The sequence below is a fragment of the Hyperolius riggenbachi genome, chromosome 3 (assembly GCF_040937935.1).
Source record: "Hyperolius riggenbachi isolate aHypRig1 chromosome 3, aHypRig1.pri, whole genome shotgun sequence".
Taxonomy (NCBI): Eukaryota; Metazoa; Chordata; class Amphibia; order Anura; family Hyperoliidae; genus Hyperolius; species Hyperolius riggenbachi.
The window spans coordinates 241,709,812-241,731,646 of NC_090648.1; the positions used below are offsets into that span (position 1 = coordinate 241,709,812).

Below are 21,835 nucleotides of genomic sequence, written 5' to 3' on the forward strand. Positions count from 1 at the left end.
TAAAAATTTCAAGCAGAAGAAAAATCATATTCCCTCTGGTGATGAAAGTTCTATGGCTGGTGGTTCCACGTCTGATTTTTTGTCCTCACGGGATCCGACACCCGAGAGAGGAAGAGGAGAAGCAGACGTGGTGGCAGGAAACATAAACGCCGGTACCTCAAAACAGAGGAGTCCAATCCAACTGAGGAGAAGATAGGTGAAGTGTCTCTTGTTGTTAATATCTCATCTTACAATCTATCTAATGTTGAAAAGCAGACTCTTGAATATGGACTGTCCTTTTGCCCAACTCATGGCCCAGATTTTTTCTCTCTGGACATTGAACTTAATCGTTTTTTTCGAACCCTGAAACTTAAAAAAATTTTCGGGACTCCCCGATCTGACCCTATTTTTAGATTTACAGCACCTTCTGACGAGAACTGCCTCTCTCTTAAAGAAATTGGCCTTCGTAATAAAAGTGCATTTACACCTAGCAGTCATCCGGCCATTGATCTATTTATTAAACGGGTTACAAATGAATTACAGAAAGTAGAGAAATCTACTAAGAGGGGTGAATATTGGGTCAATCACAACTTGACCCCAGATGAGAGGAAAGCCTTGAAAGGCTTGGAGGCAAATTCTGAAATCATTATACGCCCAGCGGACAAGGGGGGAGCAGTGGTCATTATGGACAGGGATTATTACATTAGAGAAATTATGGATCAATTGTCTGATCATAATGTGTACAGGAAATTGGATGGTAATCCAATCATGTCGATTATGGTGAAGGTTGAGAACTTGGTGAATGGGGCCTTGAATAATGGCCTCATTGGTGATGATGTTTCTCGCTTTCTCATTAATAGACATCCATCTACTCCGTTATTGTACACATTACCCAAGATCCATAAGAATCCACTGCTCCCCCCTGGTCGACCAATAGTGGCAGCCACTGATTCTATTTTTTTCCCCTATGGCGAGATTTTTAGATCGTATTCTCCAGCCTTATGTTAGTTGTTTGCCATCTTATGTTAGAGACACAGGCTATTTCCTGAGTGAGATAGATAAGTTAGATGATGTCGGTGATGATTGGCTGCTTGTAACACTGGATGTTGAGAGCCTCTACACCTCCATCCCTCATGATGGGGGTGTAGAGGCGATCGAACATTATCTTTTTGCATACTTTGATTATGACGGTGCCCAGAGATCTTTCTTGGTTAGTATGTTGAACATTATTCTAAGAGAGAATTATTTTCTTTTTAATGACAATTTCTATTTACAATGCAGGGGTACAGCCATGGGGTCGAGTGTGGCCCCTGTGTATGCTAATCTTTATATGGGCCTCTATGAAGAGGCCCATGTGTATACCTCCCCACTGTTTTCTCGACATGCACGATGTTGGTTTCGCTACATCGATGATGTCTTTTGCTTGTGGGCGGGGCCACACTCGACCCTTTTGGAATTTATTGATTCACTGCATGAGAGATGTCATGAGATTAAACTTACTGCCAGTTTTGATCTGGAGGGCATTGCGTACTTGGATACGAAGTTATATAAGAAGGATGGTAGATTGCTTGCTGACTTGTACAGGAAGCAAACGGACCGTAATGCTATTCTGCATTTTAGCAGCTTTCATCCCAGACATATGGTTAGTAATATCCCGGGTGGACAGTTCCAAAGAATAGGCAGAATTGTTAGTGAAAAGGATAATCAGGACACAAGACTTGCTGAGATGGTGGGGAGATTTAAACAGAGGGGGTACCCTGACAGTATTCTTAGTGAACAACTACAGAAACAACATACAATTAATAGTAAGCCCAAAAATTCTAGAAAGTCCAAAATGGACACAGTCAGGCTAGTATCAACCTATAATACCATTAGTCACCAGGTTGAAAAATGTGTCAAACGCAATTGGAGCATTCTAGGTGACTCGTTGCCATACATACCTGAATTTAAACGGTCACCCATGTTTTGTTATAAAAGACCTCCCTCTCTTCGTAGTAAACTTGTACACTCTGACATTTCTAATCAAACCGTATATAGGGGACGTTGTGGCACTTTTCCATGTCTCAACTGCCACATTTGTAATAGCCTTATTCGGGGTGACACTATTTCACATCCTACCAGTGGTAAGAAATACAAAATACATGGCAGATATTCGTGCAATTCCAGTTGGGTAGTCTATTTACTTAAATGCCCTTGTGGCAAATGCTATGTGGGTCAAACGACCCAAAGACTCAAAGATAGACTGGCTGGGCCATAATATAAACTCCATGAAATGCAAAAGCTTCACAAACATGATCTTTATTGAAAACACTAAAACACAAGGAATAAAAACATTTAAAAATTGGGTAACAGACACTGGGGGACTCTGATACAATAGTCAAATGATTTGGTGCATGGCACAAAGGATATCTAGGAAACACCGGACAGGAATAACCAATGCATAATCAATACTGACACTAGTGTTCCTAAATGGAAATGGCGATAGGAACAACACAATGAAAATAACAATGAACTATACAGCAATAATCATTAAAGAATACATAGACCTCTCGCAGGATAAACCAAAAGATATCCACGCGTATTGCGGCAACGCCGCTTTATCAAGAGACCTCTTGATAAAGCGGCGTTGCCGCGATACGCGTGGAGGGGTGCACTTGGGGACACTTATCTGATACTAGCACTGGTAGGTTATTCTTTATATTATTCTATCTGCGCATATATTTGACTTACAGCTTCTCGGTGGCAGTATTTATCTGTGACTGATTGACTTATTTTTGGTTTATCCTGCGAGAGGTCTATGTATTCTTTAATGATTATTGCTGTATAGTTCATTGTTATTTTCATTGTGTTGTTCCTATCGCCATTTCCATTTAGGAACACTAGTGTCAGTATTGATTATGCATTGGTTATTCCTGTCCGGTGTTTCCTAGATATCCTTTGTGTCATGTACCAAATCATTTGACTATTGTATCAGAGTCCCCCAGTGTCTGTTACCCAATTTTTAAATGTTTTTATTCCTTGTGTTGTAGTGTTTTCAATAAAGATCATGTTTGTGAAGCTTTTGCATTTCATGGAGTTTATATTATGGCCCATACAGATGATCTTTTCTTTCCGGTTCTATACAGTTTATTTGTATCTGATGGGACACTTATTATGGTGTTGTACATTTAATTTAGACTCATTTTTTGTTGCTGTCAAAGATAGACTGGCATCGCACAAATCGGCCATACGTAATCACAACAACGATCAAGCTGTGTCAGAACATTTTACCCTTTTTAGACATAATGTAAGTCAACTTAAAGTATGTATCATTAGTAGTGTCCCCTTAGATAACAAAGGAGGCGATAGGCTGTCTAAACTTCTTAAAATGGAATCTAGGTGGATTAGGGAATTGGATACGATTAATTCTGGATTAAATAGGGACTATGACTTGCGCCTTGATTGGTAATCGAACTGCTCTTGTTCTATATATATATATATATATATGTTTATTTTGGAGTTCACATTGGGATCTTTGTTGTATTGGTTTTTTAATTTTTTAGAGTGCCATTATTAATCGGTTCAGCGCCGCAGTGCCGAAAATCTCATGCATCCGAGCAACGTTCACCTCCCATTCATTCGCCTATAACTTTATTGCTACTTATCACAATGAATTGATCTATAGCTTGTTTTTTCCGCCACCAATTAGGCTTTCTGTGGGTGATACATTTTGCTAAGAGCCACTTTACTGTAAATGCATTTTAACAGGAAGAATAAGAAAAAAACGGAAAAAATTCATTATTTCTCAGTTTTTGGCCATTATAGGTTGAAATTAATATACGCTACCGTAATTAAAACGCATGTATTTTATTGGCCCATCTGTCCCGGTTATTACACCATTCAAACGATGTCCCTATCACAATTTATGGTGCCGATATTTCATTTACAAATAAAGGTGCATTTTTTCAATTTGCGTCCATCACTATTTATAAGCTTATAATTTTAAATAATATAATAACATATTCTCTTGACATGCATATTTAAAAAGTTCAGACCCTTGGGTAACTATTTATGTTTTTTTTTTTTTTTTTTTTAATAAAAAAAGTGTATGTGGGTAATTTTTGGTGTGGGAGGGAAACTGCTAATTTTAAATGTAAAATAATGTTTTTTTTTAATCAAAAATGTATGTGGGTGCAGTTTACTATTTGGCCACAAGATGGCCACAGTGAAAAAAGTCCTAGATGCGAACCAGCTCGCATCTAGGAACTAAAATGCTGAGGAGTTGTTTCCTGGGGGCAGAAATACCGCGCTCTCTGGAGAGAAAGCGTCGGTATTTCTGCGGGGAAGTTAGATCGGTGAATGGGAATTATATTCCCATTCACTGATCGGGGGGCTAGCAGCGGGAGCGCGCGCGGGGGCGCACCCGATCGCGCGCACGAGCCGGCGGCAGCACCAGTGCCTATCTGGACGAGGAAGCTCGTCCAGATAGGCCGAACTGGTTAACATAGAGTAAATGGATTAGAGCTTGTTTTTCTGGCTATATTCTATCACATTTGCCATTTAGATTGTGTCTGGTTTGAAACAAATATAATTATACCTTTGATGCATATTCTCCCCTGGGTGAGTCTCTGCATCATTTTTCAATTTTTCGCATGGCCGCAGCTATATTGTGTACCTTTTTTTTGGCATTTAGTTGGCGATTTTTTCGCGTTCACATGACGATATTTTTGCGTTCGCAAGACTATATTGGTATTATGGCGGAAAGGTCGCGCTTGACTTGGTGGTACGCGGATGTTTGGCCGCGTCACACGCGTCATTTGACGCCGGCTTTTTTGATTGGTCGGCAAGTACGATCATGTGATATGGGTACCTCCCAGGCTGTGATGCGGACGCGTATAGCGTCCTCTGATTGGATAGTTGCTATGGAGGTGTGTTTGTTTACGGATCTGTAGTACACTATGCGAATGTGGCAAATGTGATCTATAGCCATGACAACTTTATGAACTATGGGGATATTGCTTGCTGTTATATTTATCCCATATGGAGTTAATTTGAGAACTGTAACTCTTATACTGAATGTTTTATTAAAGTATATTCGTGCCCCATAGAGATACATGGGGGGGAGGGATTTTGTATTTAAATGAGCAGTTCCCCATCAGGTCCTCCTCTTTGTATATGGAATCTGATTGGTTACTCTGATGTATATATGTGTGATGTGTTTGAATCTATATTCAGAACCTGGCAACATGAAGAAGGGCAGGAGCCCGAAACAGCGGACTGTCTTGCCTACTGGTTCTTTTTAATGTAATTTTGATACCAATAAAACAAGATTTATCTTAAAGAGACGGTGCGGACTTCCACTTGATCTACTAGTGATGAGTATAAAACGCATATAAAATCACATACAAAACGCATTTGCGATTTATGTGTGCAAAACGCAAACCCATTTAAACACAAGCAAAATGCAAGAAAAATGCATGTGTGAAATTAAAATGCAAAATGCCACCACACTCAAAGTGCACTTAAAATGCACAAATGAATATGCAGCAAAATGCAACCTTTCACGCAATGCCTAGTGAGTTCACAGCCTACTAGCACAAACAAAAATTGTTGCAGAACAGCATTCAAACAGTTACACACAGCAACTACACACAGCAACTGTCCTGCCATGGAAAGCCCCTTTAGCTTCTGATCCGCATCCAAAGATGAGATAACATGATCTTTTGTTTACATTCCTCAGTTGTTACATTGTAACAACTAAAAAGGAGCTCTCTGTGCTTCAAGCATAAACACAGTTCAGAAGAGCTCACTAGAAGATTTTAATATATAATAAAAAAGCAGCTTGAATAATATGCAATGGCAGCCCTCAGAGCAGATAAATTGTACTTTGGAAACGTATAATTTGTAAATGAACAATATTACTTGTGCACAAAAGCAAATATAATAATGGTATGGGTAATAAAAAGTAGGAAAACACTTTTTTATTGAATGTTCTGTCAGAATTTGACCACTTTTAAGGTAGTATAATAAGCAATGTTATTTAATGTCTTAACTTTTTTTTTTTTCTTTTCTGCCCATTGTTTGTTGCAGTAAAACGCTGGAGAGAACCAAAAGAAGAGAGGCGCCCCTGGAGAATATGGTGAGAACTTGCTTTGTTTACATTTAATTGTCTTACATAGAATAGATTTTTTTTCATCTCCCTCCCCTATTACTCTATAATGTCATTAGCCTTTCCCCCTAATCTATCTACCTCCACAGCTCTCTTGGTTCCAAGATCGCAAGTGCACCTGGGAGCACCTCTCTCAGAATCCTTTTCCTTTTTAAAGCCCCGTCTACACGAGGTGATCCGGCGGCTCGATTAGCCACTGGATCGCCTCTTCCACATCCCCGCGCGTACCCGCCGTGTCCCCGTTTGCCCGCGCGTGCGTCGGATTCGATACCCCGCTCGTCCCCGCCGCTTATCTTCTGCTCGATTCCCTGCCATTGTCCACTCGTGGGGAATGAGCAGGGAATCGGCGGTGGCGAAATCCGACCTGACGGATCTTATCAATCGGGCCACATCAGTGGCTCGATTCATAAGTATCATTGCTGTTACATCGCTCTGTGTAGACGGAGCTTAAGGCTCAACACACACCATACAATCTTGGTTGTTCAATCTTACCACTTTCATGTAGTATAAGAGCTTATCCAATCAATCATTCAATGTATTTTCAATCTGTTGGCCCTTATTCTACATAGATTTGGTAAATCTGTACAACCAAGATTGTATGGTGTGTGTTGATCTTAACCACTTTACCCCCGCCCGTACGGATTTCTCCGTCCCTTTTTCCATCCTTTAACCCCCAGGGACGGAGAAATCCGTACTTTGCGCACTCCCGTGCTCCCGCTCGTAAACACGCCGCCCGCCGCTAGTAAACACGCCGCCGCCCGCTCGCCCAGAGATCAACGAACGGGAAAATCCATTCCCGTTCGTTGATCTAAGCCCGCAATGATCCGCTGCCGCTCGGCTGAGCAGCGCGATCATTGTGAGCAATAACAAAGTCCCAGCCTCTTTCTACTTCCTGCAAGCGTCCGGAAGGACGCTTGCAGGTCGCATGAAACAAAAAGTTACTGTTGCCATCTTGTGGCCAAATAGTAAAACTACACCCTAACTATTTTTTACACACAAATAAACTAGTTTTACACAAAAAATTAACTCCTTACCTCCCACACTCCCCAAATTTTTTTTTTTTGTAATTAAAAAAAAATAAAAAATTTACATTTTAAAAAAAATACATAAATAGTTACCTTAGGGACTGAACTTTTTAAATATTTATGTCAAGAGGGTATAACACTGTTACTTTATAAACTATGGGCTTGTAATTAGGGATGGACGCAAAACTGAAAAAATGCACCTTTATTTCCAATTAAAATATTGGCGGCAAACATTGTGATAGGGACATAATTTAAACGGTTTTATAACCAGGATAAATAGGCATATACAGTTAATGGGTTTTAATTACAGTAGCATGCATTATTTAAAAACTATAAAGGCCGAAAACTGAAAAATAATAATTTTTTTTTCTGACATTGTTTCCTATTTTCCCATTAAAACACATTTAGAATAAAATTATTCTTGGCATAATGTCCCACTTAAAGAAAGCCTAATTGGTGGCGAAAAAAACAAGATATAGTTCATTTCATTGCGATAAGTAATGATAAAATTATAGACGAATGAATGGAAGGAGCGCTGAAAGGTGAAAATTGCTCTGGTGGTCAGGGGGTAAAACCCCTCAGTTGGGAAGTGGTTAAGGGTGTGTGTTTTTTTTTTTTTTTTTTTTTTTTTTTTTTAAATGTATTATTATTTAGTATTTATATATCCCTGACATCTTCCACAGCGATGTACAGAGTATATAGTCTTGAAACTTAACTGTACCTCAGAGGGGCTCACAATCTAATTCCTACTATAGTCATATGTCTACGTATGTATCGTGAAGTGTATGTATTGTAGTCTAGGGCCAATTTATGGGGGAAGGTAATTAACTTATCTGTATGTTTTTCGGGATGTGGGATGAAAACCGAAGTGCCCAGAGGAAACCTACTCAGACACGGGGAGAACATACATGATAGATAGATAGATAGATGTCCTGGCTAGTATTTGAACCAGGGATCCAGCGGTGCAAGGAAAAAGTGCTAACCACTATGCCACTGTTTGCTTTTTTAAGTTGTTTGCATTTTGTGTTTAGCTAGGTAGTACTGTTTTACTTTATATTTATAATGCTGCTGATGCAATATAGTCAGTTTCTTTTTAGCTCAGATCTGCTATAATGTGCTACAGTATTGTGGTCAGGCTCCGAGAAGAAGATTTCTAGCTAACCTGTGGGTCATGTAGCTTTCTGAAGCAAGTGATTTGTTCCAGTTTAGCTTTCAACAAATAACCAGGCTGACAGAAATTGTCATGTGTGACCAGTATATGGGGGTATTGCATTTGCAACAAACAGCTTTCCTTATTGCGGCTCACATTCTGTGTCCCAGCTACATTCTAGGGCAGGCCCGGGCCCCATGCTGAGGACCACAGGCCGCATTCCTACAACTCTTCCTCATCTTCCCCCCCCTCCCTGCAGAGTCGCTTAAAACTCACCTGATCGCAGCTTCCTGCGCTGCGTCTCCATGGAAACAGGGCTTCCCCTGACATGACGTCGTGACGAGCAAGCTTATTACATGCCGGCTGCCCTGTTGCCATAAGGACGCGACGATCAGGTGAATTTTAAGCTCCCCTGTTACCGCCTGCTCACGACTCTGCAGAAAGGGGGAAGATAAGGAAAGAAATCCGCCTCCACCCCAGTATAGTACCTACATGATACAATTTTTGACTAGATGAAAAGCTAGGCCTAATGTGTGTTGGGGAGAATAGACATATTTTATACAGTACATTCAATTCTAAATCTGTCCGCTTCTTTTTCTATTAATTTTATCTTCACAGTTTCACCTTTCTTTTGCCAAGGCTGCCAGCCATTCATGTAAACATTGGCCTCAATTCACTAAGATCATGCTAGAGATAATAAAGCAAGAGAAAACTTACCTCCACACGTGAGAGAGTTATCTTACCTCTTCATTCCTTAAAGAGTAACTGTCAGGCTGCAGAAGCTAATTTAAACCTCTATTCTCCTGTGTTAAACAGTTTAGAAGGAAGCCATAAAGGCATTATTGAAGATAAAAATCTCTTTTACCTTTGATGTGTTCTTATCAGAAAAGCTGTTAGACCTAAGGGGACGCAAGCCGCATACTATACTGCAAAGCATTCTGGGGCCCTCCCCTCGGCTGCTAATGAGACGTTTCAGCAGCTTGTAACTCAGTCCAGCGCGTAGCACTGATAAATCTCCGGGGCAGAGTACACTGCAGGAGTCAGCTATTGTTCCTAGCCACATGGCTCATTAACCTCCTTGGCGGTATGAAAAATACCGCCAGGAGGGAGCGCAGCAGTTTTTTAAAAAAAAATTTTTTTTTTTATCATGTAGCGAGCCGAGGGCTCGCTACATGATAGCCGCTGCTGAGCGGCATCCCCCCGCCCGCTTCGATCGCCTTCGGCGATCTCCGATCAGGAAATCCCGTTCATAGAACGGGATTTCCTGGAGGGCTTCCCCCGTCGCCATGGCGACGGGGCGGGATGACGTCACCGACGTCACTGACGTCGGGACGTCATTGGGAGTCCCGGGCCACCCCTCGGCGCTGCCTGGCACTGATTGGCCAGGCAGCGTTGGGGTCTGGAGGGGGGGGGGGGGGGCCCGCGCCGCAGCAGATAGCGGCGATCGGGCAGGGGCCGGCGGCGATCAGAGTGCTGGCGCAGCTAGCAAAGTGCTAGCTGCGTCCAGCAAAGCAAAAATTATGAAAATCGGCCCAGCAGGGCCTGAGCGGCACCCTCCGGCGGCTTACCCCGTGTCACACACGGGGTTACCGCCAAGGAGGTTAATATTCACTGCACACTGTGTTGTTCAAGTAGGAGCTTATCTGTGATCAGGAAGCAGGCAGGACATGACGACACATTTGACAGAAAAACATGGAGCCTGCCATGAGCTGTCAGGAGCATCTATCTCTGCATATACTATATACAAATTCTGTGAAGTACAAACGTGGACAGTGAAATGCATATGTAATGTAAGTACAGCCAATCTTTAGCTACTGATATATGTGTTTATTTTCTCTGAGACCTTATACCTAACAGCTCCTCTTTAAGTTACCTCTCCTGTAGTTAATTTACCTCCTCTGTAGTTAAGTTACCTCTCCTGTAGTTAATTTACCTCCTCTGTAGTTAATTTACCTCCTCTGTAGTTAATTTACCTCCTCTGTAGTTAATTTACCTCCTCTGTAGTTAATTTACCTCCTCTGTAGTTAATTTACCTCCTCTGTAGTTAATTTACCTCCTCTGTAGTTAATTTACCTCCTCTGTAGTTATTTTCACACGCAGTTAATTAACAGCCTGTCTTTAACTCTGGAGTTATTTTAAAGGGAAGGTTCAGGGACTATCTGAAAAAAATAAAAATCCCCATCCACTTACCTGGGGCTTCCTCCAGCCCGTGGCAGGCAGGAGGTGCCCTCGGCGCCGCTCCGCAGGCTCCCGGTGGTCTCCGGTGGCGCGCCCGACCTGGCCAGGCCGGCGGCCAGGTCTGGCTCTTCTGCGCTCCAAGGCCCGGCACTTCTGCGTCCCACGCCGGCGCGCTGACGTCATCGGACGTCCTCCGGGCTGTACTGCGCAGGCGCAGAACTACTGCGCCTGCGCAGTACAGCCCGGAGGACGTCCGATGACGTCAGAGCGCCGGCGTGGGACGCAGAAGTGCCGGGCCTTGGAGCGCAGAAGAGCCCGACCTGGCCGCCGGCCTGGCCAGGTCGGGCGCGCCACCGGAGACCACCGAGAGCCTGCGGAGCGGCGCCGAGGGCACCTCCTGCCTGCCACGGGCTGGAGGAAGCCCCAGGTAAGTGGATGGGGATTTTTATTTTTTTCAGATAGTCCCTGAACCTTCCCTTTAAGGATTGGAGAGTTAATTTAAAGACAGAAGAGTTAACTTTAGGTTTGCCTGAGGTAAAATGTTTCCTGAATACTACATGTCTTATCACCATGGTAACAACTCTAGAAGAGTTATTAAAGACAGGAGATAAGCTTAGTGAATTGAGGCCAATGTGTGTGTAAGGTGTGAGAGGTACAAAGCACAGAATATGCTAGGGCACATTTTGGTCTTACTGCTGGTCTGGCGATACCTTTTTATAAAAAAAAAAAAAAAAAAAAACCCCAATCATTCATAATCATTCAATTAGATTAGAAAGCAGAGGGTGTATTTATGAGGTGGAGGAAAGGAAAGCGATAATTTCATGTGTCAGGAACAATAATGGGAAGGGGATACAAAAATGTAATACATGTTTCCTTTATATTTAAAGGTTTGCTGCTGAAAACTATTTTGAGACATTTCCTTTAACTTGTGATATAAATTTGCAGTCAGTGTTGCTGTTGTTGTAATATACCCTACCTTGTCTATTAAAGGTGTGTTTGATAAAGGTTTGTTTTTCCTCTTAGGGTTTTTGACACTTCCAAACAAGGCATAGGAGCACTCTTCATCCACTTCACAAATGTGTTCCTTTCTGAACTGACCAAAGAGGATCCGTGTTCTCTGTAAGTGAGGGGTATAAAAACTAAACACTAAACCTACATCAGCCGTCCCTAAGTCCTCAAGGCAAACAGATGAGGGCAATAATAGTGTAGCATTTTAGGGACTCGATGATCCTTCACCTCACCGTGATTGCACCTGCATTCTGTGTGACCCCACACCCTTGCCACAACAGATTGCATTTACCCGACTATGTTGCTGCCCATTCACAAACAGCATAAAGCGCAGATAGATAGTAGGCTAGTTTCCAGTTGCTTGTTGTCTAAAACCATATATCCATCAGCCCCCTTAAAGGACTAAAAAGACGCTTCCATAGCGCAATAAAAGACTGTAATATTCATCAAAAGTAGTGGTTTTAAACTCCCATATTCCAAAGATAAAATCAGCATATCAAATCAAACTGCAGTGTCCTGGATAAGCAGTCTCCGTGTGCCGTCCTGAAGCTCCGCCCAATGCGTTTCGTCACATGGACTCATCAGGGGCCGTTAGGACTCATTAGGGACGGCTGATGAAGACTAATATCTGGATTTCTATTTGACAAGTGATCTGATCAGGAATTGTCTATGTGCGTTAGCTGTTTGTCATAGAGCAGCATTAGCATCTGGTGAGCGCATTGAATTAGCCATTTATGGGTGCTACAATTTAGTATAACCTGCATGAGAAGGTGGAGGTGTATAACTGCTAAGAGCTACTACACTATATTCCCTTTTCTTGTTTATATTTTTTTTCATGTCTTACCTGAGGAGCACTACTCCATAGAGTGGATTGATGACCATAATTGATTTTGAATCATTGACTATTCCTCAGGATACCGTATGAGCGCATACACCGCATAGGATTGTAGTAAGTGATTGGACTGGTGCCAGCGAACCGGTAAAAAAGACTCATCGACTTTTGTGGAGGAGCACAATATATATATATATATATATATATATATATATATATATATATATATATATTTCTTTTCTAAAAACTAAAGCTACATTGGGTGGACAGAAATATCGCAAGCTTTTTTTTTTTTTTTTTTTTTTTTTTTAAATGTAAGTCTATCGGAAGTAGTGCATTTTTCTGATTAACCCTGGGGGGTACTTGCTGTGGGAGAGGGAAGCCTCTGGATCCCGAAAAGGCTGCCCTCAACCTCTGCAGCAGCCCCGATATATAGTGTAGAGAACCCCAAAAGGACGCAGATAAGGGCCTAAAGGACACCTGACTCCACGACCATAATAATGAACTGACACGCCTCGCGCAGACGCACTAGCGGCTTACTGCTCGGGCTCTGGCGGAAATAGCCAAGAGCAGGATTTGGTCTACCCTCTAATGCCTTATAATGCTGCATTGTAAACACTTACTAATGCTTTCCAGAAACTGATCTGCATTTTTTCATACATTTGCACATGAAGGCCCTTATTCAATTCCCTTTTTCTCCTACCTGTGTTTCTCTGAAAAAAAGACTGTGTCTTATATTAATTTTTGATCCCAAAAAATGTGCTAGGGCTTATTTTCAGGGAATGTCTTATATTTCTATGAACATCAGAACGTTTGCTCAGGCACCAGCCCTATCCACAGCTAATAAACTTGCTGTGTGCCAGGATGACATGACTGGTGCCTGATTGGCACTTCACTGATGTGTCCCCTTGCTGGCCACATGTACATCAAGCCTGTGGGTCAAAGAGAATTACCAGTGGTCAAAGTGAATAACTGCACAGATACCAGTAATGACAGCAGTACCATGCCTGCAGGATGTAATGAGAAATAATACTGTCTGTATACTGGCAATTTAAGCTTTCTGATTGGATCCGATAGTCTCAGAAGCGGGACCATTGCTTCATTATTGGGCCAATCACTCGGAGTAGCACCAAGTGCACTGATTGGCCTAAAAACCAGAGAAAGGGTCCTACCTCTCAGACCATCAGATCCAATTAGTAACCCGACCTTTGCAGACTCACTTTTGCACAGCTTCTGCAGAAGGGCGAAGGTGGTGGGCATGCCTGGGCTGCACAAGCGGTGGGGTGCAGCCTACAGAGTGTCTGGAGACCTTGCAGAGACGGAGAAGTACAGTCTGCCAGCCGAGAGGAGGGGTGTTACCGAACGGTACTGTACTTGTGTTCAGAGTGCCCCCTGTGGCTGGTAAACCACTTGTATGTAAATGTAAATGCACTGTTAAGCTAAAATGGAATAAGGGTATAGATATGGATACTGGGAAGATATATCAGAGTATTATGAAAATGTAACTTGGGGTGCCATGTGGGCTGCCGTTAGGGCTTAGTTTCGGGGGAAGGCTTATATTTCAAGAATACTCCAAATTTCAGCTAGGGCTTGTTTTCAGGGGTTGTATTATTTTAGGGGAAAGATGGTAGGTAATTTTCACACAGTATAAATAAAATGCTTTTTAAGCCACCAGCAAGCAAGAAAATGCTCAGAATAATTTTGACAGTACTTTTTCATTTGCAGATTCCTGAAAATGTATTTTAAACTGAAGATGAAAAATTATCTCCTAGGAGAAAACATAGGAGAAAAAGTGAATTGCATATGGGCCAAAATGTCGTTTTGGCACTCTGTGCAGTCCTGTATACAGAGTGTTAAGGTGGCCACTTAACACTTTGCCAAACGATTATTTATGATTATTTGTATAAATGATTGTTTGGGACCACTAATGGACAAACCTCTCCTAAGCAATTTGATCAGATTGACTGGATCAATCCAAAAATCAATTAATCTGATTGGATTGGTTAGTAGATTTTTGTCCTTTAGTGGTCCCAAGCAATTATTTCTGATCGTTCATATGAATAATTGTTGGTAAATTGTATCATTAGTGACCACCTTAATGCTTGCTACTTTTGAGGCACAAGGTGACAGAGGTATAATGCAATTAACGTATAACAATCTCTTATCTTCCTTTCTGCACAGATACCTCATGCATTTTCTTCTGGATGCAACCCTAGGAATGCTGGTTATCTGGATCAGTGTGAAATGTGTGTCAATGATTGTGGAACGAAGACAATACACTCTGTTGGTATTTGGTGAATACGGTAAGAGTGTTGGAGTTATAATGCTTGACAGTGTAATGATTTTTGATGATATTAACATTTTATGAGGTTTGAATACTTTTAGGGAAAATTCAGCAAACTGTGGTGTGCTTTACCCTGCTGTGACACAAGAGGGCGGCATTATTCCTTTTTATTGTTGTTCAGTCAGTGTATGCTCATGGTTAAAAGAACAGCACTTGTCCTCACCTCTTTTACACTAGCATGACATAGAATTGTTAAAAAAAAAAAAAAAAAGCTTAATTACAGTTGCACAGAATGTCTTACTAAACTTGAGTTCTATTCTAAGACTAGTGACCTTATTAAAAAAAACGGCCTATGGCTCTGTCTGCCGCACACACACACACACCACACACACACACACCACACACACACACCACACACACACACCACACACACACACCACACACACACACACCACACACACACCACACACACCACACACACACACACGAAGCAGGGCCTGGCTCTTCAATGTTTTCAATTTTACCATTGCCGTTTAACCACAACTGCTATTAGAGCCATGCGCACTACCAGGTTAATGCGTGGGTTGCTATGGTAACGCACACTAACTCACGTGCAGCTAATGGATTAATGGCAGGTGCTCTCCCTGCGCTAGTAAAGGTAAGATTGCTGTGCGCTCCCTGTGCATGGCAACTTTATGGTACTTTAGTGCATCAGGCCCCTTACTACTTTTACAATTTAATCATGGAAATAAACATTTTTGTGCTTAGCCTAATGTTAGCTCCTATTATCAGACCCAGAGTATCCCAAGGATTTATTCTGCTACCATTATGTGAATGACTACAAAGGTAATAGGAGAATGTTGTAGGATGTCAGAATTACAGTGGTCCCTACAGTGGTCCTTTAAAACCATGTAAAATTGATATTTGTTTTGCTTGGTTGCTGCACATAAAAATCCAGGTTTATCTCCTTGGGATGTGCTTAACAGATCTGAGATTTCTCATTCACCAGCACTCCACCCAGCTGCCTCAGCTATTACATAATCAAATTCTAGCGTTGCTTTGCCCTAATGATGATGACCGACAGACTAGAAAACACTGAGAATCTTATTGCAACAAAGCTAAACTTTTAGGAAGACCTAGAATTCTATGGAGTAACTAAGTCCGTTAAAGTTTTGGAGAAACCCGGTTACATGAAAAATTTACGATGCAGATGATCTTTAATTCCATGCTCTGTTTGGAACTTAAACATTTATTTATTTTTAACACCATACCAGACTTTCTACTTTTCTGTCATGTTTGTAATTGCTCCATAGCAACTTTTCTATAAGCCCACACAAGCTTGTGTAATGCTATCATCTTAGTGAATACAACAGTTAGCACTAGTTCTCTGTTATGCACCATGTTATGTTATTAATATTCAATAAAGCACTCAACCACTGCAGGCTAGGGAAATAATGTAATGTTGCTAACAGTAAATTCACATCTTAGAGAGAAGTTGAACTTTGGCCCTATGGAAAATCCTGTTTTCTCATGATGAAGCTGAAGACCTTGTAATCTGACAAGCTTTAATTCCCAACATGTGTCTCTGACGTTACACAATTACGTTTGCTGGTGTTACCAGGAGAATGGTGTTACTCTAGGGAAATTGCATCAGGAATTGTCCACTGCACAGTTTTCTGGTTACTATTGTGTAAGATAGGGGTACATTCATAGCAGATGTCTGCATATAGTAGTCATCTCATTTTGTAATAGATCTTTTATAGATATTTACTTTTTACATGTCACAGATATAAATGTAATATCATTTGGAAGTTATGACAAATTATAATGCTATGATCTTGAAAGCTATTTTCTATACATGACGCACCCATGCGAGTGTGTGCTTTGTGCAGGCGTACTCTGTATAATCGGCAATCCACATCTGCATGCGATAGGCAATTGAAAACTGAGACTTAAAGAGAAACCGTAACCAAGAATTGAACTTCATCCCAATCAGTAGCTGATACCCCTTTCCCATGAGAAATCTATTCCTTTTCTCAAACAGATCATCAGGGGGCTCTGTATGGCTGATTTTATGGTGGAATCCCTCCCACAGTGTGATATCAGCACCTCACATCACTGAGGTACAGACATCACACTGTGGAAGCCTTGTTGCATTGTGGGAAATAATAGCTGTTTCCAACTGCCAAAAATGCAAGAATCATCTCCTTCCAGTGACATCAGCTGCCAGCAGTAAAAATGTCACCTAAATGTGGCCTAAGGTCTCCTACTGAATAGGTGCTGGCTTACTGAACAGGCAGAGCAGAGATTTGAACCCTGGTGTCTCCTGTGACACTCCTGTGTCAGAGGCAGAGCCCTTAACCATTACTCCTTTCAGCCACTCCATTACAGCACTTATCACAATAAAACAGTATTTTATCATAATCACTAATTACTGAAATAGCTGCTAGTACAATATTGGCAAAGTTACTGATATTTATTCTTTGCTGTGTATATAAGGATAGAAAAATATCTGTAAAGGATACCGATATTTTACTGTAGCTAAACCTAACCCTATTTTCACACAGAGACCCCCCTTCCTCTACCAATGTTTAAGCCTAACCACGCCCCCTCGATGTCTTACCTTTAACCATTCCCCCAAGTCTAATGTTAACTACCCCCCCCCCACTTCATGCCTAACTTTAACACCCCCCCCCCCCCCAGTGATGCCTAACCTTAAAGGGAACCTGAGATGAGAGGGATATGGAGGCTGCCATATTTATTTTCTTTCAAACAATACTAGTTGCCGGAAAGCCCTACTAGTCCATTTGGTTGCTGTAGTATCTTAATCACACTATAAACAAGCATACAGCTAATCGTCAGTTCTGACAATATTGTCAGAAACACCTGATCTGCTGCAGGCCTGTTTAGGGTCTATGGCTGAAAGTATTACAGGCAGCTGATTAGCAAGACACCCAGGCAAAAGGTATCACTTAAAAGGAAATAAATGTGGCAGCTTCCATATCATTCTCACTTCGAGTTCACTTTTAAACCCACCCTCCTGAGGAATGCCTAATCTTAATGGAAAAAAATTATACATACTTGAGGCTTCCTCCAGCCCCCTTCAGGCTCATTGATCCTTTGTCGTCCTCCCAAGCCGCCTTGATCCTCCGCTAGGCGGCCCGGGGATTGAGGTACGATTGATCAGTGCTCTGCACACTGGAATCTATGTCCAATCAATTTTGATAGATAATTTTTGTCAATCAAACTGTTCAGTAAGTGTAGCATAATGTTACATTTTACCACTAAGAATTGCAATGGCAATTCCCAGTTCAAAACGCATGCGATTATGGCATGAGCCGATTGGTAAATGCATTTGCAAATTCACAAATTATTTGTGATGGGGCGTGGCCGAGCGCATGGACTGAAAGGACGTGCTGAAGAGGAGCTCCGTCTGTGGCTATCCTTACCGGGCATAATCCTAATAAATGATATTCCTTTTCCTCCTCTACCTCAATCCCTAGGGAAACGGGAACCTCTGGCCACTGTGTGATGATATCCACACCAGCAAAAAGAGGCAGCAGAGCGAGAAATAAAGAGACGCCATATAAACCGGAAGTAGGCTGGCCCGCCATATCCTCCGGCAAGACGAAGGTTAAAGCCGTGCAGACAATGGCGCCGGAAGATGAACAGCCTGACGCTGCAGCCCTACTCACAGCCATTACATCCTGTAAAGACGTGATAGTCATCACGAGAGACACTTTGGCACTTAAGATTGACAATGTCCAGTCGCAAGTTACTATTCTCAGACAAGACGTTTGGCACCATTAGAGACAGAATCGGGGAGGTGAAACAACGTGCGAGTACTGCGGAAGACTCTAACTACTCTAAACCACACTTCGAAAGACCACTCTAAACGCATCTTAGCGTTGGAGGCGAAGATGGAGGATGCTGAAAACAGAAATAGATGGAACAACATCTGCATTCTCAGCCTACCTGAAGGGGCAGAGGGAGATGATCCTCCTTCGTTAACTATCAACCTCCTCAAAAAGCTTTTCCCTGAAGCCCCCTTTTCCAGCTGCCTTGTGGTGGAGCGAACCGAGGGAAACTGCCGGACGCCCTTCCTCGCTCCTTCATCTTTAAGCTCCTCAACTATCTGGACCGCGACCTCGTTCTCAAAGAAGCCCGACAATGTGAATACTTGCTGTACCAAAATGCCACCCCTGATGTTCTTTCCAGATTTGGCGGCTGAATCACAGCGAAAGCGTAAGCTCTTTGACACAGTGAGATCTTGTCTCCGTAACAAAGGCCTCAAGTACGCTATGCTTTTTCTGGCAAGGCTGCGAGTTCAACATGACGATAAGGTTGAGTTCTTCAACACGGCTGCCGAAGCATCTGACTGGCTAGACACCCTCCGCTGATGTTGAGATCGTTCTTAATTGCACTATACCCTTCTAAATAACTGAACGGGTTGTGCTATTATGGGAGGGATTGTATTTGATGTGGGGGGGAGTTTTGGGTTATTGGGGATGTTGTTTCGTTTCCCAGGTATCCTTTCAAGGTCTGGTCCACCTACACCTATGATTACACGCCTAAGATAGTATGCACATGCTATACTCCAACCGACTATGGTTAACAAAAGAGACAACATAAACTGTATTCTTTGGAATGTTAGAGGTCTCCACTCTTCATTTAAGAGGTCTTTGGTCTTTAACTTTCTTAAGAAGCATGAACCCCACATAATTGTTCTGGTAGAAACACATTTAGTGGGTAGCAGGCTCCTAGCCTTCAAAAAGCCATGGATCGCTAGCTGTTACAACTCCACCTACTCCTCCTAATCTAAAGGGTTAGTATCCTAGTCAGGAAGAACCTATCATTTCAATTACACCACCTGCACCTGGATGTTTCCGGATGCTATGTCCTAATTCATGCCAAAATGCACGAGCTTATGATCGTACTAGTTGGGCTGTACAATCCTCCCCCTGTGTCAGTGGACCTACTACATGAAATCATGCAATTAACCTTCCAACATTCTACCCCCTATAAATTCTATCTAGGCGACTTCAATACGGTCCCATCCCCAGGCACAGATAGGCTTGGACCTCGTGTCTCGGAAATGTCTTTACTCTCTGACTGGTCATCTGCTTACACTCTAAACGATGTGTGGCGCTGGAAGCATCCGGATGTGCAGGGGTTTACATGTCACTCTTCCTCTTACCACACTTTATCCCGAATTGACTTGATTTATACCACATCTGCCGGCAATCTTTAATCCATGACAGAAATGGTCCCAAGGGGTATCTCAGACCACTGTCCATTAAAACTTAAATTTGATTTTGGGGCTTCACACGCTGATTTGGTCTGGAAACTCTCTCCACATTGGCTCTCATTGCTCAGGGTGCAGTACTGTGTCATGGATCACATGAAAGAATACTGGCAACTTTCACACGACCCAGTACCACCGCTGATAGCGTGGGACGCATACAAAGCAGTGGTCAGAGGGGCATATATGTCAAGTATCGCTGAGGAGAAAAGACAATCCCATGTTATTCTAGAAGCTTTAGAAAAAGCAGCAGAGAAAGCAGAAAACCTTTATATAGAACATAAAACCAGTGAAATCTACGATCAATGGCAGGCATCTCTCCTCTTACTCTCAGCAAACCAATCTGACTATACTAAGCTGGGAATCCAAACAAAAAATGTGAGAATATTTAAGAATGGTGATAAGACGGGTAGGATGCTTGCTCAGCTAGCTAGCCAGGAGAGAGGGGTAACTCAAATAGCCAAAGTAATCACAAATACAGGTTTAGAACTTGCACATCCGGGAGACATCAATGCTGAGTTTCGGTCTTACTACCAGCAGCTTTACTCGTCTAGCACTACTAAATCCCCCTCTGAAACTAAACAGTACTTAGAAAACATTTTATTGCCGAGACTCTCCGCTCCAGATGTGGAAATGCTGGAAGGCGACATCTCTCTAACGGAGATTCAGCAGGCTATCTCTTCTCTCAAAACCAAAAAAACTCCTGGTTTAGATGGACTTCCCTCTGAACTTTACACCAAATATAAAAAGCAATTGGCCCCCAGGCTACTAAAATTATTTAACCCATTCAGGTTCCGTCGTTTTCACGTGAGAAATGTTCACCTCCCATTCATTAGCCTATAACTTTATCACTACTTATCACAATGCACTGATCTATATCTTGTTTTTTCCGCCACCAATTAGGCTTTCTTTGGGGGGTACATTTTGCTAAGAGCCACTTTACTGTACATGCATTTTAACAGGAAGAATAAGAAAAACGGAAAAAATTCATTATTTCTCAGTTTTCAGCCATTATAGTTTTAAAATAATACATGCCTCCATAATTAAAACTCACGTATTGTATTTGCCCATATGTCCCGGTTATAACACTATTAAAATTATGTCCCTATCACAATGTATGGCGACAATATTTTATTTGGAAATAAAGGTGCATTTTTTCCGTTTTGCATCTATCACTATTTACAAGTTTAAAATAAAAAAAATATAGAAATATTTCATCTTTACATTGATATTTAAAAAGTTTAGACCCTTAGGTAAATATTTACATGTTGTTTTTTTTTTTATTGTAATGTTTTTTTTTTTATTGTAAACATTTTATTTGGGTAGTTTTGGGAGGGTGGGAGGTAAACAATAGATTGATAATGTAAATGTGTGTTAATTTAAAAAAATTTTTTTTTACAGGTGTAGTATTACTTTTGTTTACATGACATCACTCTAAGCGTAACACACGCTTAGAGTGACTCATCGCAGAGGGAACGGCCAGAAAAGGCGCAGCTTCCGAGAGAAGCTGTCGCTTTTTCAGCGGGGGAGAGGAATCAATGATCGGGCACCGTAGACCGATACATTGATTCCCTGGCTACCGAATCCTCGGCCAGGAGTGCGCGTGCACGCGCGCAATCGGCCGCGGGGGCACGTGGTAGCGCGCATGGTTCCTGGACGTAGAAACTACGTCCAGGAACCAAAATAGGTTAAGGAAATAATCCAATCAGGCACAGTTTCTCCCTCAAATCCCTTCTGCTGCCACTAGATCCCTACACTGCCTCAACGCCCCCCCCCCCCCCCACACACACACACCCTCTACAGGTGGTCAGCAAATTCCGCTATTCCGCTATATCGGCATTGATGTCTCCCCTGTTGTCACTCCAACAATGGCCATAGTTAAAGATAAGCTACAGGCGTGGAAAACCCTTCCACTTTCTCTCATAGGTC

At 42.1% G+C, this 21,835-nt stretch overlaps 1 protein-coding gene across 1 annotated transcript in view; it reads left to right on the forward strand.

Annotated features, from left to right (window-relative positions):
* The window catches only part of LOC137563511 (store-operated calcium entry regulator STIMATE-like), a 112,555-nt gene that overhangs the window by 43,631 nt on the left and 47,089 nt on the right, over positions 1–21,835 (forward strand). Inside the window, exons 2-4 of the mRNA XM_068276053.1 lie at positions 6,049–6,097; positions 11,504–11,599; positions 14,502–14,623. Coding sequence (XP_068132154.1) covers positions 6,049–6,097; positions 11,504–11,599; positions 14,502–14,623 — 267 coding nt within the window. The remainder of the gene's footprint in view (positions 1–6,048; positions 6,098–11,503; positions 11,600–14,501; positions 14,624–21,835) is intronic.